Below are 23,002 nucleotides of genomic sequence, written 5' to 3'. Positions count from 1 at the left end.
AGTTCAAGATATTTCTCTCTTGTGTACGGAAGGATCTATTTCATGGACTAAAATCAGCGACACTCGGCCAGGAATCTTAACCCAAACTTCCCAAGTCGATTAGTCCATCACGGGTTAGCCCCCAACCAGAATTCGATTAACTTCCATTCACGCTTAAAGAACGAGAAATAGAGAGTGTTTTCGACTTCTGGTTGGGCTCTAAACGGTTACGAGGGACTGACTTGAAGGCTAAACGACCGGATACCAAACTTGAATATCGCTAGTTCTTCTGCTTTTATCGTTAGAGCAGTCCAAAACGAGATTTTTATTTTCTTCGAAAACAGCAGAGATATATTTTATTTCCATGTCAAAAAAGTTCAAAGTGCCATTTCACTAAAAGAAAAGTACGGTTGTTCATTAATGCAGTTTCCTTCAAATACGTGAAGCCATCACTGGCAGGCCATTGTTCCGAACGAGTAGACGAGGCAACAACACCAGGCATATTTGATCAAATTTAATGAGCAATTTAACTGAATTCTCAGTTCTGTAATCCATACAATCCCACTCTTTTAGAGTAGAACTCCTACATCTCGAACTCGATCGATTGCATCATCTCAATCTTCTCGCTACATCAGGCTTTCCCAACTAAAGTTTCCTGTTAATGGACCGTACAATTAATGTGTAGTCTTAACTGACTTGTTTTCCTTGTTTCGATAAAGTCCTTTTTACTGAAAGCATTTTCACAAACGTATCTTCAACGGCCCCCGAGTGATTTCTTCGCCCCCCAGCAGCTTTGAGCCTCTCCCTAAACAAAAGATGCACGTGCGTTGTAAATCTTTATACATTTTCCAGCTTTTTTTTCTCCAAAACAACAAGAACATAAGTAGCCAAATTCTTCGTTTTACGAAGAACGTGAACCACGACGGTGATTTACCAATATTACTATATGCATCTGAATTCTGCATTTACAAATATCGAGCTAAGGATAGTCCTAACTCCCACAGACACATTGAATAGATCTAAAGATACGTTTTTCATGGATGTTGCGCACGCGCAGTTGGGAGATGGCACCAGCTGCCAGTTGTGGAAGACAACATTTAACCCAGTTTCGTTCCGACTTGATTTATATGAAGAGTTAAAATGACACCATTGGCAGGAATTATTACGTAATCTTTATAAGACTTCGCTTTGACTTACTAATCTTAAGCACAATCGACAGAATTTTCGCCTCAATATTTATCGGCAGTTTCCAGCTCTGGTTGCCTTTTTGTGTTTTAAAAAACACAAAAACCACTGTCAATATCGTTTATGACGAGCATGCACGCTGCACGTGAGCCCATGTTGTCTTCTCTGACGGCAAAACGGCTGAAATGATATTTTTACGAGAGAGTCACTCTTTTCGAGCACAATTAATAGCTCACTTGAAAGTTTGGAGCACAGCCACTCGTAGCGATATTAAATAGTGACGCAAGAACCACACGCAAGGTCGCTCATAAAAAAAAGTCGCGGATGAATATTGGCTGTTAGAGGTGAAATGAATCGGTCGGGCATGACAGCAGCAACAATAAATCGTGTTTAAAACTTATTAGGAACATCTTAAACAGATCATACTGAACGTATTTTGTTTTTGTTTTCCTAAGCCACATCATTATGAACAACTCAGTCGAGGCATGCTTAAGCAGATATTAACGACCAAAGAATTAATTTGCTGTCGTCATATTTGGGACAGTCTGGCTGTCGACGAAAGTATGTTCTTTTCCCAAAGCGCTCGGTCTCTTTAAAGTAACTTTCTCCTTGAGTACCGCTAAATGCTAAACACGTAATTGTATTTCTACGGCAATATATGCGCGCAGTTATATTTAAGCTAGGATGAAAAATTAACGAGACTGAGATTAGTAACACTCTATTTCGAGAGCGTTGCAGGTCATAGGTTGGAGTGAGATTGTTTTTTGTTTTTTGGCTTTCAAGAAAGCGATGTAGCGAAAATCTTTTGCAGCACGTGAGGTGCAAAACGTTTAAAAATTCGACACGTGTGGATAATACGAACGTACGGGACATTTCCCCAACGCATCGCAATGTCGGGGGAGTAGCGGTTTCGGAGAGGGGGAGGGGGTTGGAAGTTAGTCGAGGAGCATAGAACCTCGGGATTTGATGATGAAACAACCTTAAACAGTACACGCGAAAATCAGTCTTTCAAAATACCCTAATTTGTAAGAGCCCCCTCCCCCAAGGCATATTGCCGTCATTTTTTCATGTCCTGGAGTACCTCATTGGTGTTTAAATAAAGATGTGCTGTCATCAGATCAATAAATGGATTTTAGATGGGGAAATTAGCGTATGGCAATAGCACGCGTATAGCAACAACGATGTCAATAAAAGACTAATACGCGTAATGCAAGGAATTTAATTTGATGTGTCCCAAATTGACTGGAAACATCTTTTATCTCTGAGATATTTATGCTTCTTTTGAACAGGATATCCTCTGAGGTTCTTTTGCAATTTTTCACGATTCACAAACTAAAAATAACAGATTCCGCACAAAATAGTTCCCTGAGAAAAAAATAGTTCTTGACATTACCGTGCAATATCACTTTTTAAACGGAAGTGACGTAGATTAACTTTGTGTGCCTTTTTTTAGCGTTTTCTCGTTTAAAACAACTATCACTGAATTACAGCATGTTTTCACATACAATCGTGACAATGCAATTCCCCTTTAATAAAAGCGGAAAAAGTTAATTAAAGGCACTCCTATTTTGATGCATGAGTTAAGCCGTATTCTCTTAATAGCAACCCCTGACTTAGCTAAGATCGTGGCTTGACGGAACCGTTAGTTTTGACATTATTATTTTCTTGTACTTCGTGAAACAACACAGAGATGTTGCTGTTTTTCTTTGATGTACGACCTGCTCAGAGCTCACAAAATAATAGCCATAAGAAATGATAAAATAAAATAGAATTCAAGGGATGCCACTGTCGCTTTTTTAACTGGTAAGTGTCCTTTTGAACGTCAAACCTTGAAATGCATACCCAAACATTTTCAGTGGAGAAACTCCCAAAGAACTTGCGACATGGGAGCGCGGAAAACCTGGGACGAGGTCCTTTTATCTCCCCCTGTATGACTCCTTAAGAATATACGGTTCTAACCAAGTGGGGTGACGATAGGAAGTCTGACCATATCATGGCGCCATTTTCGTTTTCACAGTGCTTTGATGGAAAAGTTTTTTTCTTCCTAAAGTGCGCGTTGCGTGGCTTTCCTGAAGTGAAACTGATGGAAAATGGATAAGAGAACAAGAGTTTCTATGGAAAATAAATGAAAGGCCGTTAGGTGACCTGGAGACTGCAAAAATTAAGGTTAAATATTGTTGGGCTGCTTGCAGCGGCAGCTGCAGCGCGCTACACGTTTCTTCAATACTCAGCTCATACCCACGCAGCAATGTAGCTAATGGAAAGTTCAAGGAATTCTTAGGACTACAGAAGTACCGAAAATATATGAACAGTTTACTGACGAAAAATTCTATTCTGATGACTTGTGTACTGCCTAATAAGTTACAACAGGTTACACTGTCCAGCCAATTCGCAGAAAGCTTGCTGTAACTTCAGAGAACATTTCTGAACATAAGCTAAGCTTATGTCGAGGTAAGTTTGTGTTTTAAGTGGCCTCAAACAAAAGTTTGAGTTGTGCTTTTTACGTAATACTCAAGAAAGATTGATATTTCTGTTTACATGATTTTTATAATCCTCCCCCAGAAGTCGAACGTTACAAAGAAAATATACTTATCTCGCTCTCAAAAGCCTATGACGTCATTAGCTATATTGCTTGTAAATTTCAATCCAGAATAGCTCTAATTATCTCTCTACCGTCATAAAATGTCTGCATTGAGTCTGCTTAGAGACGTCACATGCAGCATAACATCTTAAAATAGGAAAAAAAGATGGGTAAAAATGTAAAGATAGTGGTTGGAGGGGGGGGGGGGGGGGGGGGGCGTGGCGTGCCCCTGATGTAAAGGAGTTAATCTACAGGAGTTGCCTATCACAGTCTTTATCTCTGCATTCATAACAATTTTTATCCTGGGGTGTCTTCTAGTGGAGATATTTAGTATAGTTATGTTTTTTAAGTTTCTGCTCATAGTCAAGAGAAGCCAATACATTAACACTAATATTAAATTATCATACCTATTCAAAGTTTTAATGTGGAACATTGAGTGTTCTCAAAATTGACACTACTGTAAGGCAGATGCCTCTCTTAGAGGGAAATGGTTGGTATATCTAGTCAAATGCCACTTGTTTTTTACAAAGTTTAAAAATGTAACAGATACCTCCCTCTCTGCGTAAGTGGAACAGAAGATACTTGTTAAGCAAAATTCTTTTCTTAAATCCCTTTGACGGTACACACTAGAAATGGATATTCATACACAATCAAAAGATTGTAGAAGAATATTACCACAAGCTGTATTGCACTTCAAGAACCAGCACTGTTTACAGGACTGCAATCTGTCAAGAATATTTAACATACATGTAAAAAGGACTGTAGATGTTATTACTGTATGGACTTGCTTTAACAAAGATCTTCCTACTGTGCTGATGTCATGAGTAACTAGAGTCAAGCTACATCAGCTCTCTGTGACATAGACACTTCCAAGGCAGATGGTTACAGCAGTTTGTCACTGACAGTATTTAGAGAGAGATGGAGGGAGAACTTCACATGTATGCCTGTAAGTATTGTTTTAGCTTGATACAAAATGATTATTCCTTACTAAATTCCCAGCTCTTCCTTAGTCACACTAGATGTGGTTATTAAATGTACGGTACCTAATTGCATTATAGTTTGTTTTTTTTATCCTTTGACATTCAGGCAAGAAGATAAAAGAAATGTTGTAAACTAGCAAATGTGAAATGGCAGTTATGTCAAGGAGAATGTAATTTGAGTAATGACCTTTATCCCCTCCTGCAAATAGTGTACAAGAATGATAAACCTCTCCTGACAGCAGCCAGACAATAAAAGGCCCAAGCCATCATGTATATTGATACCGTAGGATGTTGAGTTTTATTAGCATGCACTTTGATAAAAGTTCAAGCTTCGTAATATTGCTATATTACAGTTGGGTACAAACTCTTGCTCGTCGTTCACTGAGCAGGCTCTCTTCTGAGGTTTGTCTCTTTGTTCTGAGTTTATAAAAGTAGATTAACTTTGTTGCTGGCCGCATTTACATATAGGCTCCCCCCTGTATAGTTCCCTTGTTGTTTTGTTATCTCGTAGAGAACTAGAACAATGCTTATTCTTTGTAAGTTGTGTTAACTTTGTGTTCAAGGTTTTATTGTCGCAGCTTGATAACCGGAAAAGTCTGAAGTCTTAATTGTTTAAGTAACTCCTGCCAATAATTGGATAGAATTCTCTGTAAATAATGGTGTTTAGTTATACTTTAATCATTCTTTTCCTCATTTTAAAGGTTAGTAATAATTAACCCCTTCTGGAGCATTGCTTTGTTGTTGTTGGATTAGTAGTTGCTATCCATTTAGTTTCCTCTAAACTATCTATTTTGTTATCTGAATCATAAATTTTGTGTTAAGATAATTTCCTGTAATTCATTGCTTGTTAGAAATTGCAGTATTTATTCCTATTATCAGTGCTTTGAGCCCATTATGCAAATTTTCGAATTCCATGTCTCTTCAGCTCTTGAAATGACTTACGTGTTACGTGCTGCTTATCAGTTGTGTTATCTCTACAATTTTGAAAGTCCAATACCTTTAATTACATTGTTAAATGGAAATAAACAGAAGAAACAAAATCAATGTAAACTTTAAAAACAGACCTATCACTTTTTTCATTAGTGAAATGAAACTTAAACATTGAAAGAGCCAGAATGGCCTTTCCATCCCTCATTATTATTGTCAATTCACAGGATTCAAGTGTCCAAAATTTGTACCTGTAAACAGTCTAATGTGTTGTAGGTAATTTTTTTCTTCAGGTAAATTTGATTTTTACCTAGGTAATATTTTTTTCACTAGGTAATTTTAAAACAAATTTTTTTACCTGGATATTTTTAATCTGTTATGATGTTCTTCATTTTCACATAGTAGATCAACGGATATTGACAAAGCTGGAGTGCCGGTTAGCCAGATTTTACCCGTTAAGCCCGTGTCGGTTAGGGGTGACACTATTTGGCGCAAAGACAGAATATCACTAGTTTGCTTGCGGTTTGCTTTCACTTCAGTTTGCTTGCGGTTAGCTTTTTTTAGGTAGTTTAGGCAATATTTAATATTATTGTTGTTCCGTCATTCCACCTCGAATGGGGTCACATTTTGCATAAATTAAGTTTGGACCGAGGTGAGTCTGGGACCCAAAAAAGCAATAATTAGGAGAAAAAAAAGAAATTTTTTCAACTTGAGCTGTGTAGTCTAGTGGAGATCGAGATGGACATGTAATCTGAAGGTCTTGGGTTCAACACACGGTAGGTACTTGTAATTTCCTTCTTCCTTTGAAATTAATAATTAGATAGGAAAATAAGAAGAGGTAGGCGTAGAATAGGGAGATAGTGAAAGAGAAGAAGAAGTAGGTGGGAGCAGGGAGAGATGAAGAGAAGAGTAGGAAATGAGATTTTTCTCCTCCTTTTTACCTGGTTAAAAAAAAAATACCTAGTTAAATAATAAATTTACCTAGTTAAAAAAAATTTACCTACTGAACATTTTTAACTGCAACAAATGTCTCTGCAATATGGCCACTTAGATCTTTTTGCTTGCAGCAGTGTGTAAAAACTTTAACTGTGCCTTGTAGTTTAACTTAATAACAGATTTTTTTTTGTAAGCAAACTCAATAATTGTAAGCTGTAGAGTACATGTAGATTCATGTGTAACACCTATTGATGAGGTAGAAAAATAGATAACTGTTTATGCAAGTGGTTCTTGAATTTGGAGATAATATTTGCACAAATTGTTAGGGTGTTTTGTTAAAACTTTAAACAGGAGGCTTTAAGGAAATACTGCTTGGCAAGACTGTAACCTTCATGTAAAGCATAAGTTCTTTTCTTAAAGATAAAAACAAACAATAACAAGTCTCCTAAGGTTGGTGTTGAAAGGAGTGGGCAAAATTGTGGTTACAGGCAGTCCATATGTCCAGTATTAATGAATACATTGCTTTAACCATCCCTGAGAAATTAACTTAGTTGTAAGATAGCTTTGTGTGGTCAGAATCACATCATGAGCTTATCAGTTACTGAAAAAGTGAATACCACACAAGCCATTTGGGATTAAACTGGAGAAAATTTATAAATGGACTGCGCACAGTATGACATCTTTATGATCATTAAAGCTGTGTTGATTGGCATCAACCCTTAAACTATGGGAAAAAATGTGTAAACAACAATTGGCTGAGTAAACATTTAGCTTCAATAACATACACTTGTATTGTATGGCTTTCATGGGGTCTAGAAATACTTGCGGTAGTTTAAAGCAAAATGGCCAGCTCAGATCAAAATGATTTCAAACTAGTTTGATTCAAAAGTTTTTTTTTTTAGTCATTAGGGTAATAAATAAGCATCTGCAAAAGTCATTTCAAATCATACAAGTTTTAAGATCATTTGTACCTGAACTTCATTGTTACAAACTAGTGCAACTAGATATATACTATACATAGTATAAATGACGGGACCAACATTACAAGTGACTGTATGATCTGACAGCTGAGACATCTGGCCCCAGTTGTTCGAAAGATGGATAATCCTATCCACCGGATAAATCGCTGTCCAGTGGATAAGTGTTGACAAAACAAACCAATGTGTGCTGTCCCGTGGATAATGTTATCCACCTTTCGAACAACCCAGGCCTGGGCAGTATATAGCATAATACAAATGCAGAAAATGTTCAAACGAAACAGTGCAATGATTACAAGCTTGCATTTAGCAATTGACTTTATTAACACTGCTTGGTGAAAGTTAATGCCTTGATGTGGAACTTCATCTAGAACAGCATTTAAGAGAACAACTGAGAAGAGCTTTTCTAAAAGCAATACACGGCATGATTCCGGTTAACTCTTAAGCATTTGTTATCTTGAGTTCATAATCAATGCTACAGATTAACCTTGTATTTTATATTTTATTGTCCATTTGCAATATAGTCAGGCTGTAGCATTCAATTTACCCCAAGTATAATTTTTCAACTGAGAGGCTTTGGCAAAATTCTGTGTAGATCTCGTAGGCAACCACAGGGAAAATCTCATTTAACAAAGTGAAAAAAGTGGTATTTGTTATGTTACTATGCTAATTATTTTGTTCTCTTCACTTGGCAAAACTGTACTCTGTGTAAACGAAGAGTTTTTATTGATAAGTAAAACCCTAGCTTAGTCAGTGAAGTCTTAGGTATGAAACTCAGATAAAGGCCACACTGAATTGAAGTAAACACTTTTGTAGCTGGTATTTTGTAAGAGGACAGACATGAATATACTTGTGTTATCTTCACTATCTTTTAGCTTTTTTCTTTAGAAGATCAATATGATAATCATAAAGTTCACTAAACACTAGTCATAGCAGGAGTGAAATTATTTGTCCTTTTAATGTTATGTACAAAAAAAATTATACTTACAAGTGCAAACAGATTGAACTGACCAGAAACAATAGAATCTTGACCTTAAAAAAATTAAGGGACTTGTGCAAGGAATTTCAGTTATATTTTACCTCTGTCTCTAGAAGTGGTAGACAGCCTGTTGCGTGTGTGTGATGCATTGCAGTCATCATCCTACCAGTAATATTGTGTCGGAATAAATCAGTCACATAAGCTTAATACAGCATGAAATTTCAGTGCTAATCAAAACATGTTCAAAGTAAGTTAGAGGATCATTAGCCTGTTGATTACGTTAATGGTAGTTTTAATGATCCACATAGCGAGTTGGCGTCATTTAATTTCTGCCATTACAGACATTTTACAAGGCTGTTAAAATTTTTGTTGTTATTAGGATATTGGCACTGATTGCTCATTGAGTCATGGAGTATATTGTGTAGGTCATGGTTTGATGATTGCAATATTTTTGTCTAATATTTTATTTTAAAATTTTAATCATTTGCTTTCTTAGCTTTATTTTTAACTTGGTTTTACATCATACTTTGCATCATGTACACGAGAAAGCAGAAAAAAACACTTTAAAATTAAAAAAATAGTACTAAGTTATACCTAGCTTCGGGAATAAAAAGTGAAATTTGAGTTCTGTGATTCTTCAGATAATATTCATTTCTCGTTGCTTCCCCTGCAGCCGAGTAAAAAATATCCTTGACAACAAAATGCAAAAACGTTCTGGTTTTATTTTGAACTCTGTTGAATAGAAGGATGTGTTCCAATAATTATAGTGAAGCAACAATGCCAATATATTAAATGAGTCATTTCTCAAATATAATGTCCTCAGAAGTAATCAGAGCATTACACTCACATAACAAAAGAATGCAGCTTAAAAAGAGCTAGCTTAATGCTTGCCTGTTAAACATGTTTTCAATGAAACAATTAAGAACACCCAAGATAATCTTAGTGAGCTCTAACTTGATTACTCTGCAAACAGTTTCCTCCTCTTGTGAAAAGGTTGTCTGATGTAGTCAAAACAAAACACTCAAATGCACAAAAATCATGACTGAGATATAGCTCCCGTCAAAAACTTTACAGTCCGGTTATGGTCCATTTATCATCTGGAAATAAAATGCCTTCAGTTTTCAAGAGATATTAACTACATGTAACCAGAAAGCCTACAACAAACCGAGTTGGTTTATCCCAGATGTTTTGTGTGTGTCCATTTACAACCTCATGTACATCTCATAGTGATTTCTATTAGATTTCAATGTGATTTCTTGTCATTATATTTCTCACCACTTATAGTCTTTAGGCCAGGGCCCGGCTCAAGTGAACAGTTTATAAAACAGCCTAGGAAAAATAAAATATTAATTTTCACTGAAATAAATAGTGGCCAAAAGCCTGAGCATTACAAACAAGGGGGAAAAAAAAAAGAAAAGCTTCAAATGACCTAATTTTCAGCAAGTGGTAGTTTTTGAGAACATCATTTTGAGCATGTCAAAAAAGCAACACTGGTTCCACGTAATTAATCAAGTACCATGTTCTTTAGCATAACCACTGTTCAGAGAATTTTGCGTGCACAGTGGGACATTGACGTCAAAAGGGCACAAAATTAGCTCTGATGAAGTGCTCAGCTGAAAACACAATTTAAATTGAAAACTACAGCAGTTAATTAAAATTAATCAGTTTAAGTTGAAAAAACTGTTAGTGTCCTGTGAATGCCTTCCTTGTAGAGCAAAGTATTTTTTTCACATTTTTGGCTAATGAGCGAACTCAGCAAATTTTGGTCGCTTGCTCACATTTAAATTCTGCCTTAAAGGCTAGTGCTAATGCAGAGCAACATTCTCTTTAGAAGGCAATGACACAATAACTGCTTGTAATCTTTATAATTAATTAGAGAAGACTCAGTTTGTTGTTTACCTTCAGTTGGAAGATCTTTTCAAGAAACCAATTTGGCTGGGAGCAATTGGTTTAATCTTGTTTCACGTAAATTACCAAGTTTGTTAAGCGAGTCTGATTTAGTCCAGCCCATTCCAACTTTGGTAATCCAGTTCAGAGCAGTCCAGTCCATTTCCAATTTTGTCATCAGCCTCAGGAAGGAAGCATGCACTCTCCTGTTTCAGGTCAGTTGAGGTCGCCAAGAATTCCAGACTACTCGTTTTGAAATGCGAAAAGAGCTTTCTGAGTTTTCTTTGTATTCATGAACCCCGACAAACATTGAGCGGTGATGACAAAGTTCAAACCATAATATCATTAAATAAAATTAAGGCTCGGAAATTTCATTGACAGCTAAGCCATTTAGGGATGATTTATAATGAAAATACATTGTTAATATTGTCTTAAAAATTCTTGCCATGAAATCTGATCAAGTGTGATACCATAATTCTCAAATTTCACCAACTCATACTTGTATTGTCTTTCTGTCGGGTAGTCTCAAAATATTGAAGGCACAACTTTGTCAAAGCCAAGAAAATATCACTCAACAAGTTATATTATGATCATGATAAGGTCAGCAAAGCTGTTAGTGTTTGCATAAGCTTAGCATAAATCCAAGTTGTAGATCGTATTAATCAGATTCAGTAAAACTTATGAAATCAAAATGTTGGTGGTGTGTAAAATAGGAGAAATTTGAAGTAATTGTTTTTCATTACTATATTTCAATCTTCCATTTACTTTGGAATTAGCAAACTATGACCTCATTAGTCTAATATAGCTTCAAAAGAACAGCAAGCAAAATATAGTTAGTGAGTGCATGGGACAGGCAAAATACTTGCGAAGCTAAATGGTTTCGTAAAATTGCATGTTGGAAGAACAAAGGTCCAGTCTTGCAATCTACATGTATATTCACCATCAGGTCGGTTAACTGTGATTTCTATGATTATTTCCATTGTGGGTGCAGTTAAAACTAGCCATCCTGGAAGAAGGAAATATTTATAAACATCTTAGCACAAGTACGTGCTTATAGCTGACATTTCGTTTTCGCTGTGATGTATTAGTCGACCCTTGAGTGTTCTGACATGACAATTCTATGAGCTAGCATTTCTGTCTCAAGGTTGTCGGTATCTGCCAGGGCTGCTTGCTGTCGGCAATAATTATTTCACTGTTCCCTGACTGGTGTGCAATAGTCCCAGGATTTATGAACTAAAAGGTAATGCCATTAGTGGGAAGTCAGATTTTCTTGATGGTTTTTTTCTAGGAATGTGTTAATGCCATGACTGTATCTTGATTGGAACATGTCCAAGTTTAAGATTTTTGAATGCAACATGTCGGATGTGGTTTCCTGATTGTTTCATAACCTGACTTCCAAATGCCTGTTTGTTTTACTGTCTTTTTTACTTTTGGCACTGTTGGATCACTGTCAGTGATTTGTTCAACTGCTATTATTTACAAGATTTATATTAACTGTAAGTTACGATAATCATAGGATGATTTTTTATTTTGCCAGCTGTCTATTACACTACCAACATTGCATGAGTAGTTCAGTTAAACTTTTTTATTTTTGCGAATCATGTTTTACAGCAATTGGTAAATTGTCTCTTGTTTCAAGCAGCAAATCTAATATTGTCTCTCAGTTCACACTATATACAGTTTCTGAAAATAGAAGCTGACATTGCAAAAAATAGGAATCACATATATATGCCACCTAAACTAAGTTCTCAGCTTCAGCAGATAATTTCAGTTCAGTGTTTCTTGTCTATGTAAGGCTGGATAATTTAAAATCTCTTAACTAACTGGATTTTGTTTAGAACCATAGATACGTAGATATAAAATTTAAGGTTGTGTATCATCAATTTGTTTTGAGAATACAATGAATTGCATACTCTATATTTTGTGGAATAGCTATAAAATTGTGTCGAGGGAATTTACGTGTTTTGATAGTAAAGCAATCATTACAAGTGGTTAAAGTAAGAGGTATTGAAAAAGGTTCCCAGCATTTTTTATAATTACAATTATTTTCAGGTGGTACGTGAACTCTTACCTTTAACAAATAACTGGTCCAGTCTTCTGTAACTGATTGACAATGGTCAAAGGCGAGGAAAGCAACACAGGTACTAACAGGAGGAAAAGCGTTGCTCAACATGAAGAGGTTCAAGGTAATGGAAGTGTAGACCTGCCCTCATTAGAGGAATGTCGCTATCTTGATGATCAGGGACAACATATAGATATCGAGAAGCTTCATCACTATCATCATTACAGAACCATCTCTGAGAGGGAACAGTTTGAAGAAAAGCTTCGGAAAGGATTACTCTCTATGAAAGACATTGCAACCCTTCAAGAGCGACTGGCTATGGAGAAAAATGATGACAGAAATGTATTGGCAGGAATGTCAGACTCCATTGAAATGTCAGGTACATAGTTGAAAGTTAACAGTTGAAATCATGCAGTTAAGTTCTGACTAAGGCACACTGGATTTAGTGATTTAGGTTTGAATGTTGGCCAGTCATCGTATTTTGTTCTTGGGCAAAATGGTTGGATTTATGAATTGGTGTAAATGCCACATGAAGCGTACCTCCATATTCACTCTTCCAGTAGAATTTTGTTTAAGGGATTTATGTCATGTCTTGCAGGGCTTCGTAAGTCTCAAAGACAGATATCAGGCATGCAGACTCTTTTAAGGGAAACAAACATCAGCAAAAGTTTGGAAAAGTTTCCTGCAGTATATGACCGCAATCCTCGTGAGGTAGGGCAAAATTCTATGTGTGCTTTTTTTTTTCTATTGAGCTTTCTGATAATGTGAAGTCATTTTATTGTCAATCTTAAAGAAGTACATGTGTTATTCATTCTGGAAGAATTCACACCTTGTTTTGCCACATTGTTCAGTGGTTTGTTGATTTGGTAATTTCAGGCATTTGTTGAGTTAGAAGAACTGACAAAGCATGGTGAAGAGATGGAATGGAAGGAAACAGCACGGTGGATTAAGTTTGAAGAAAATGTAGAGGATTCTAACCGCTGGGGAAAGCCTCATGTGGCCTCACTAACATTCCACAGTTTGCTTGAATTGAGGAAAGGGTTGGAAAAAGGTATCAGAGAATTGTAGTTTGACTTCAGTATGATGCTATCCTCAGCAAGTCTGATCAAGAATCACTTCATCTCACAGCTGCATTTTCTTCTTCTTCTGCTACCCCCACCCATCCCAAACCTTGTGCCAGGGTCTCTCTCCTCCCCCTCCCCCCCCCCCCCCGTCCTAGGGGACAGGACAAAATAAGACCCTAGGAAATGCCGTTAATCCCTCCCCTCCCAGAAACCTGTCATGTCAATATTATGTTGCATTTTGCTTTATGCGTAGCCAGTAACATATTCTGTGAAGGCACTCTAAACATTTGGGAGCTATTGAATAACTTACTCAGATTATGTTTGGAATGTTACAACTGACACAAACTGCTCTCTACAAACTTAGGCACTGTGTTGTTGGACTTGGAGAAATTTGACTTACCCAGCATTGCTGAAGCAGTGGTTGAAAACATGGTGATCACAGACCAGCTTAAACAGAAAGACAGTAATAAAGTGCTAGCAGCCTTACTTCTACGTCATAGACATCAACATCAACAGAGTTCCAAATTGAACCGTCGTGCATCTTCTAAGAAGTCCAAAAAATTTGGGGTACGTGCTGCAGATAATTTAGGACTTGATGCACACTCAGAGACAGGAAATGGTGTTGTTAGTTTGAAGATTGAAGAACAGAAACAGGTTTGTCATTTGTCTGTTGTTGTTGTTGTTATCTGTTGTTAATTAAATAATGTTCCCTCTCGTTGAAATGAAATTACCATTAATTTGTTGGAAATGTGGCCTTCACTGAAAACTTGTTGGAAGCAAAGCATACCACATGGTCACACTTTTGTTGTGTAACACAATAGCTATCATTAATGATGCAAATAGTTGTAACAGTGTACCATCGTGGATTAAAAATTTTGTCTCGCAAAAAAGTTTAGGTATGTTTTTCTGTAATTTGTTTGTAATCTTTTCATTTCTAATGGACATCAGGATCCACTTGCTCTTGAGTCTGCTGTGGATGAAAATGAAAACAGACAAGAGTCAGATGTGAAATCAAGAATTCCAGAGGGAGCAGAGGCTACAAACGTCCTTGTAGGGACTCTGGATGAGTTGCAACATCCTGTGCTAGCATTTGTCCGCCTTGCCAAGGGATGTCACCTGGAGCAAATGACAGAGGTGTCCATTCCAGTCAGATTTTTGTTCGTCTTACTGGGTCCAAGCAACAATGGAGAACTGTACCATCAGATGGGTCGTTCTATTGCCACCTTAATGTCAGATCAGGTATGCTGTTCATAGTATTGTAGGCACTTACCGTAATTCCCTCTCTTAAGAATGGCTTAGTATGGGAAAAACTCTGAATTTTCAATACAAAAATGTGTGTTAACCCTGAATATTTGTACATATTAAGGAGGTCCTCTTTACTCTTTAATAAGCCATTCCTCCCCATCTTATCTTGAATAATAATTATTATTTTTATAAGGGTATTTTGAAATAGGATGAAGTTAACGGAAAGAAAAAACAGTTAGGAACTCAAGACAACTACAACTAACTCATCAGTTGAAATTGATTGTAAATGAATATTAAAAAAAATAATGTGTTTAGGTTACATGAATGATGATATTTTTTCAGGCTTTCCATGATGTTGCATACTGTGCAGATTCTCGTGAAGATCTTCTGGAGGCCATTAACGAGTTTCTTGTGGACACCGTGGTATTACCGCCAGGCAATTGGGATCGTAGTGTACTGTTACCCATCCTCATTGCTCAAAGCAGAGCTATTGCTATCAGGAGAAAAATGGCCAAAGCTGGTAAGAATGTTACACATTGGGCTGTATTCTTTTCTGTTATGACCACAATGCAGCCCTGTCAAAATGTGCTGGCAGCTGACAATTTCACCTTTTGCAGTAAATTGTTTGCTTCCTAATTTATGATGGAGTTCACTTAGCCTGCAAGAACAGCCATCCTTCTTCACTCCCAAATGCCACTCGGGGCTGGAGCGAAGAAGGACGGCTGTTTTCACAGGCTAGAGTTCACTAATCCTGATTAGAAAATAGCTCAAAGAAAATACACGCTCTGATTGGTTAAAAATTGTATTTGGATAACTCGATAGAAAAACAGAACTAGCATGAACTGTTGATGTAATGATGGCTCAAACAAAGATCATTTACATTTTGCTGATCAAAGTAAACAACTTGTTTTCTTATTTTTGTCATGGTATTTTTTAAAAGAAATAGAATGGCATGAATGGGATGTAGTCCATTGCTGGTTTCTTACCAGCATTTTGTAAACTAGAGCAGTTTACAATTGAGTGTCGTAAAACTAAAACCAAGCCAATTCCATACCAGGTACACCAGTTAGCCAATCTCAAACCATAGTAAAACCAAAACCGAGTAATAGCCTGATTGCATTCAACACTCAATGGGAAACTGCTCTATCTTTGACAATTTGCTCTCACTCATGGGGTTAAATTCTCAGTTTCGAAAAGATGAGAATAAAACTAGGACTAAAGCCACAAACTCCTGATTATTGTTGACATTTTATGTATAGAATTCACCTTGCTGACTACATCTATATTATTTTGTAGTCATGTGCCTTTTCAAACTTAAGTAGACCTCTTTACATTTCAAGTGAAACTGCCACTGTGTTCCCTAAGATCTTCAACCTTGGCTTAATTTCTGTTTTTGCAGCTTCATCCTCGCATTCTGAAGGGGATTCTGCCTTAGCTCGAACAGGCACCTTTTTTGGAGGGCTGTACCAGGATGTCAAGCGACGAGGCAAAGTTTACATCAGTGATTTTAGGGATGGCTTCAATCTGCATACCCTATTTGCATCCCTTTTTCTTTATTTTGCTTTTTTTGCAACAAACGTTGCATTTGGAGGTCTCTTAGAAGACAAGACGGGCGGCCAGCTTGGGGTCACAGAAGTGATTGTTGCAGCCTCTGCATGCAGCATACTGTTCGCACTATTTGCAGGGCAGCCTGTGATGATTATAGGAGCTACTGGTCCAATATTGGTCTTTGAACAGAGCATATATGAGGTAATAACTGTACGATTTTAAAAGTGGTCTTTACCATACCCTTATTTACCAGGAGCTGTATGGAGGAGATAGGACAAGAAAGGGGTTAACAATAGTTTGAAACTCAGACGTTATCTTTAAGTTTACTTATTTCACTCCTCAAGTGCCTTGAGTGATGTGGTATTCCACGTAAGGGGTGGTGAATGGTAAATGCGAGACTTTGGGAATAGGTGAGACTAGCATTTTTCTTTGAAACCCTGGTGATCAGTTCATTTTTAAGCAGACAGCAAATGAGAGTAAGAAACATGATATGCTACAGTGCACGGTCTAGATGTTCCACCTATTTCACACAGACAAAATAACTGAAATATTGGCTTGCATCATTTTAGTACCACAGTTCATGAAAAGCTATATAATGGCAAGCTCTTTGTACCCATTATGATCCTATGATACAGGCTAATAAATTATTTGCTTACATTGCTTGCCTATGCTACTACACAATAGGGAGTTTAACTAGCTACAATGTCAATGTCAATTAAAAATTAAATTTTTATTTTACCTACGAGTCTCGAGATACTCTTAAGTCATTGAGTTTGTTTCTCTGTCAAAACTATCTCAAATTTGAATATGGAACATAGCATAAAATTTGAAATAAATTTTAAAAATAATCCATCATGGTTCATATTGTCCACACAACGCAGAATTTGGTCATTCCACGTTTGTTGGTTTGCAGAGGACAACAAAGAAAGGTACCAAGAGTTATAACGCATGTGCTCGGCCACTGTTCTGCTTATTAATTCTTTTGTTTAGCAACGTTGCCGTTGCCATCATGGTTTTCTTAAACTCCCTAATGTTGTATAGAGCACTGCAGCCAAGGAGGAGAAATCCAACTGAGCTCGGGCTTCAAAGTGTAAAGCTTCTTATACTGTGTACTTTATCTTTCAGTTTTGTAAGGCATATGATGTGGAGTTTCTTACTTGGCGTTGTTGGATTGGTTTCTGGGTGATGATCATTCTGTTTGGCGTGGTGGCTTTAGAAGGCTGCTTCTTGATCAAGTATTTTACTCGGTTCACTGAGGACATATTTGAGCTTCTCATCTCAGCAATCTTCATCTATGAGCCAATAGCAGTGTTGATAAAGGTGAGGGCTTTGAGTTGATTCAGCACAAGTTATTTAATGTGCTTGTTTGCAACTTCCAATAGCCTGTGTCACAGACAGTCCACACCACCTTTAGGATTTTGCAACACATCCCTCTGCACTACAGGTTACCCATCCAGAAGAGCAGCAATATAGGCCTGGTTTTCCTTCTAGGCCAATAAGCTCTAAAAAGGCTCCATATTTTTCATGGTTTACCCTGAAAATATCATGTACCTACCTTTGATCAGGTGACATGGCACTTAAGTTGTGAGTCAAATTACTGAACTTAAATCCACTCAACTTTCTAGATTTTGCATCTTGAGTTTATTTTACAAATAGTTGTTAGCCCAGACATTTTCAACTATGCATGCAATATGAATCTGAAATAACATTGTACTGTAATTGTTTGCAGCTATTCAAAAAGAATCCTCTTAACAGATCAGGAACGGGGAAGGATTATGGTGGAGTCGAGGTCAAAGGAGAACCAAACACTGCTCTTCTGTCCACCATCTTGGTGTTGGGAACGTTCTTCATAGCTTTCTACATGCGCAAGATCAGGACAAGTCACTTTTTGGGAAGGAGGGTTTGTACAAGATTTTGTTTCTTTGTCCTCACTCCTAAACTTCAGTAGCATATAGTATTATCCAAGTTACGGTTATCAGGTCGCTTCTGTAGTTCTAATTAATGTTAACACTACAAGATTAGCCTAAAAGCAGGCTCTTTGCGGACTTTGAGAGAGGCGAGGGAAGGGAGAGTGCTCACAGGCTACTGCAAGATGAAAGAACAAGTCAGGGTTGCCACAGGTTGGGGTAAAAAATCCTCAAGGTTAGGGAAAAGTCAGGGAATTTTATTTTGAGTCAGGGAAAATTGATGTTTTGAAGGGAAAATTGAAATAATTGAACACAGCTGATTTAATCCTATTGAAAGTTGGAAGAAACATTTGGCATCACTAATATCAACGATATTTTTCCTTAATGAAGAAGGTTAAGTTGTTGAAAACTTATCAGTGTTAATGAATGGGTGGAAAGACTGGTTGCTGGTTGTGAAGAGAGGCTAAAAGCCTTTACTACATGATTGTATGTCAGACATTTTGTATTTATTTGGTCAGGGAATTTTTATTTTTGTCGGGAAAACGTCAGGGAATTTGAAAACTGATGTCTGTGGCAAGTCATTGACTAGTATACTTACCTGAGCCTTGTTTGAACCTAATGTCACCTTCTGAGCTGATTGCTTTAATTAACTCTTTGCATGTGTTGCGTGCCTACATTTTTGATGTTTGGTTGTTGTTGTTCTTTTTATTCCAGACCAGAAGACTCGTCAGTGACTCTGGTATTGTTGTAGCCATGTTAATTATGGCTGTGCTGGATTTTTCTCTTGAAGACAAAGTCATCACTGAACATGTGTCGATTGACAATCCATTAACAGAAGGCTTCAACCCAACACAGCATCCGAAGAGAGGCTGGTTTATTAATCCCGGCGGCATGAACAAAAGCATGTCCATGGGCTGGATTTTCGCAGCAATTATTCCAGCTTTTTTTGTTGGTATTTTGCTGTTTATGGAAACCGAGATGGCTGGGGTGCTGTTGAGCAAGAAGGAACACAAACTGGCCAAAGGCCCAGGCTACAATCTAGACATGTTCGTGGTGGGCATCTTGACGTTTGGCTGTTCTCTTCTTGGTCTGCCATGGATGTGTGCAGACACTGTCCGCTCGGCATCGCACGCCAATGCTCTGTCCATTTACAGCACCTCCCATGCACCTGGTGAGAAGCCACATATTATCGAAGTCAAAGAGCAGAGGATTTCAAACATCATTATTCATCTGCTCACAGGTGAGAGAGACCACTCTTTCATTTTCTTTGCTTCTCTTCATTTGACGAGTTTCTCTAAGGCTTCTGTCAGTACCTGATTGGTAAATGTTTCCTAATGTTTATTCTAAAAAAAATGTTTTCATCTATGTAACAGTTAGGTCATTTTCATCGTGTTAACAAGCTTCCACTTCTTATGGTCTTCACTCTTTTAAGTATTTTGTATGCAATACTTGAAACTCTCTGCCTGAGAACATAAGAACGCAACCTACTTTATCTGGTTTCAAACGCGTCACGAAAACAGTCTCCTTTCAGACATGATTGCTGATCACTGCACTAGGCTTTGAAAGTTAAATCTTTATAATGTAGACAAACAAAATAGTTAATAGTAGTTCTTGCTTTTTTCCTTGAAGATGTTAGATTTTTAGCTTCTCGGTAAATTCGAGATAAAATTGTCATGTATTGTATTGTATGTATATTGCAAAAACGTAGCTTGCCCGAGTGCTTGACACTATGATGATCATCTGTGATGCTGTTGCAGGTTTATCCATTCTGCTTGCTCCAGGACTTCATCTTATTCCCATCCCGATCTTTTTTGGTGTTCTCCTGTACCTTGGTGTGGTGTCAATGTATGGCTTGCAGATGGTGGACAGATTCGTGATGCTCTTCATGCCGGCTAAACATCATCCCGATGTTTCTTACGTCCGGAAGGTACGCTGGGTACCCGATCAGTATCATAGGTCCGCAGTGCGTGAAAACGACTTCAGCTACTAAGCCCTTTGCACGTAATATCGAAACAAGTATTGCTACTTCCCCCTGATTGGAATACTAGCGGCTGCAAGGGGCGAGAAAAGTAGTTAAGTGATGCTCCCAGATCTCCTCCAACTTAATGTTGAGCTGGTGTTTTGGTCTGTGCAGTCTTGGAGATTGGGGGGAGAGGGGCCATTTAGGGAGGAAGGGAAAATGTTTTTTCCAAGACGTTCAAAAATATAACTTTACAATGAGTTGCGTCAACAAGTCCGTTCCCGTTGTTCTTATGCCTTAACAAGACAAAACAAATACTGTGGCGACCAGCGAACAAATCCCCTCCCTTCGAGAAGAAATTAAAACTACGAACAAAAAATCTAAATCTATAGATTCTTGTTATATGAATGCTTTGTTTTGATATTTGTTCAGGTGAGAACCAGAAAGATCCATATCTTCACCATAATTCAACTGCTCGCCTTGGCTTTCATTTTGGGAATTAAGCTGTCTTCTCTTGCACCGTCATTTCCATTTTTCATCATCTGCTTGATTCCTCTACGCAAGCTGTTAACAAAGTTCTATGACGAGCACGAAATGGAAGAGGTATGTTGATTGTGATATGTTGAATAGAGTGTTTTGATTGGTCAAGGTATGCTGATTATATTTTTGACCCTAATCTACAATACAAAATTTGTGTGATCTGATCGGTTGACGAGGTATACCGACTGTAATCCACCGACGAACTCTAGATGAACTGTATCTATCATGTATATACTTTTGATTTTATTTTGTTTTTTCACGACCCGATAGGTTACTGAGTTTTAATTTTCATCGTGCTTAAATAAATGTTGTCTGTCTATGTCTGTCTGTCTATCTAATTCCTTCGTTTTGATCAATCAAGAAGGCAACAGTATGCGACATACCCCCTGGATGGAATACCAGTTCATCATGGGTCTCCCCAGCATTTTCTCTCCTTTGTTTCTTTCATTGACTGATGTTATTTATGTTTCGTTTGATAGCTTGACAATTCGGAATCCGAAGATGAGGATAGTGACTACGATTGATTTTTCATTGCACCTGGCGTGACTGTAACCTTCTCCTCCGCAGACAGATCTACGTGACTACGTGACTTAGATTACGTGACTTAGATTACGTGACCGGCAATGTGTGACTTGCGTGACATTGAGACCACAGTTTGTCGTTGTCCTTGGAAAGAAGCATGACACATTTTGTGGTCAGCGTGATATGTTCAGCCTATCTCGTACAAGTTGTTAGTCATGCAACACCTCATAATGATGCTACTTGACATTGACTCTCCTGTATCTGAAATTTATATAATGTGAAAGACATTGATAGTTTTTGAGTGGAATACATGGCTAATTGACAATTATTCCAGTCGCGCTTTTTGGAAACGAGATGGTAGGTAGCCAAAGAGGCGCGCTAAACCCATCTCATATCCAACAAGCGCGAGTGAAGTAATTGTTTTATTAAAAACGCCCCCAAAATATAGAAAACTAGACTAAAATAAAAATAAAAAAACGCCTCCCAAAAATATGCGTACGCTTACCATATTTGTAGAGCAGGGTATAATGGCTCATATGTCATAATGGCTAAGCCGATGAAACTCTTGAATTGCATTATCTAATGATCCAGTTTTTAACAATGTAGTAGACAGACTTTGAGCAAGATTGCGGGAACACATTGTGATGATTTTTACATTGCTCTGTAACATATTACAACACGTTTTGGATATTTAGTATTTTGACACTAGATTATTTTTGGATTTCAAAATAATTTTCTATTATAAATGTCACAAGTACGTATTAAGAACACGTGTTGCCATATCAATCAATACGCACTTAGAATGAGCTTTTCTTGTACAGTTTTCCTTTTTTAGATCAGCTAAGATTGTTAAAACGTGTTGTTTAATTCTCTACAGTACTGTTAGTTTTAAAGAAGAGCTCTTGTTTACTGCAGAGATAATGTTGTAAATTTAGTTTATTGTTGTCAACGAAGCAAGTTATCCTTTTGTAAAACTTTTGATTTGCCGCATTCCTTTATATGAGCATTTCTTAGCTTCCCAAAAATTACCAGAAATCGCCTGGAAACTTTACTTTCTTTTCGTTTTTCGTCCAATTTATCTCCTTAAAAATTCAGTTGATTTCCTTAACGTTTTCTTTATATCAAATTTCATCTTATCCTCAAGCCTTGCAGTTTTGACCCCTGAAGGTATGCGGTAACCTAAATAATTCTGTACGTGATGTTGTAATTAATAGTTCTAGTTGTTATCAGACAAAGGAAATACTTCGGAACTTAAAAGAAGGTTGCCACATGTCGGGAAATGGTCAGGGAAAAAAAATTCTTCCAGGTCAGAGAAAAGTCAGGGACTTTTATTGTGAGTCAGGAAAAATTGATATTTTGAAGAAAAGTCGGAAAATTGAAATAATCGAACAAGGCTGATTTAATACCATTGAAGGCTGGAGGAAACATTTGGGGTCACGTGATCTCGGAGATGTTTTCCCCCAATGAAGAAGGAAACTCAGTCTTAATGAACGAGTAGAAGTACGGCTGTAAGTCGAGGTCAAAAGCCGCTACTAGATCTGATATTATGTATTTATTTGGCCGGGAAATCTTTTTTTTTTTCAGGGAAAAGTCAGGCAATTTTGAAAAGTGATGCCTGTGGCAACCATGTAAAAGGGAAATATACTAATAAAGGTTACGTTAGCGTGGTTACTGTACTATATAAGGGCGTCGGTGAAGTCTGTACGACTAAGTGGCCCATCAG

At 37.4% G+C, this 23,002-nt stretch overlaps 1 protein-coding gene and 1 long non-coding RNA gene across 5 annotated transcripts; one reads left to right on the top strand and one right to left on the bottom strand.

The window, feature by feature from the left end:
- The first annotated feature begins 4,007 nt into the window (after nt 1–4,007).
- On the top strand, nt 4,008–22,946 carry LOC110039863 (anion exchange protein 2-like). Of its 4 annotated transcripts, none has more exons than XM_089297069.1 (14): nt 4,008–4,691; nt 12,484–12,872; nt 13,092–13,204; nt 13,370–13,544; nt 13,922–14,211; nt 14,506–14,796; nt 15,145–15,322; nt 16,202–16,551; nt 17,476–17,670; nt 18,080–18,250; nt 18,972–19,497; nt 20,015–20,184; nt 20,650–20,820; nt 21,237–22,946. In XM_089297069.1, the coding sequence occupies exons 2-14, from the start codon at nt 12,545–12,547 to the stop codon at nt 21,279–21,281; spliced, it is 3,003 nt and encodes a 1,000-aa protein (XP_089153195.1). In that variant the 5' UTR covers nt 4,008–4,691; nt 12,484–12,544; the 3' UTR covers nt 21,282–22,946. The 4 variants fall into 4 exon arrangements, with proteins under 4 accessions (XP_089153195.1, XP_089153193.1, XP_089153196.1 ...); XM_089297067.1 differs by lacking the exon at nt 4,008–4,691 and adding an exon at nt 5,031–5,127; XM_089297070.1 differs by lacking the exon at nt 4,008–4,691 and adding an exon at nt 10,964–11,377.
- Nucleotides 9,247–10,939, bottom strand: LOC149107484 (uncharacterized). Its single transcript, XR_016209529.1, has 2 exons — nt 10,444–10,939; nt 9,247–9,873 (listed from the first exon to the last, which is right to left on the bottom strand). It is a non-coding gene; the product is annotated as an uncharacterized LOC149107484 (long non-coding RNA).
- Nucleotides 22,947–23,002: the final 56 nt, after the last annotated feature.

This window comes from Orbicella faveolata, unplaced genomic scaffold (genome assembly GCF_042242905.1).
Source record: "Orbicella faveolata isolate gen_17 unplaced genomic scaffold, um_ofav_v1 contig_27, whole genome shotgun sequence".
In the NCBI taxonomy this organism is placed as follows: domain Eukaryota; kingdom Metazoa; phylum Cnidaria; class Anthozoa; order Scleractinia; family Merulinidae; genus Orbicella; species Orbicella faveolata.
This window is presented reverse-complemented; position numbering and strand designations above follow the sequence as displayed.

Coding starts and splice junctions, on each gene's coding strand:
- LOC110039863 (XM_089297069.1), top strand. CDS start 12,545: ATGGTCAAAGGCGAGGAAAGCAACACAGGTACTAACAGGAGGAAAAGC. Junction 14,797..15,144: donor CCACCTTAATGTCAGATCAG/GTATGCTGTTCA, acceptor ATATTTTTTCAG/GCTTTCCATGATGTTGCATA. Junction 15,323..16,201: donor GAGAAAAATGGCCAAAGCTG/GTAAGAATGTTA, acceptor CTGTTTTTGCAG/CTTCATCCTCGCATTCTGAA.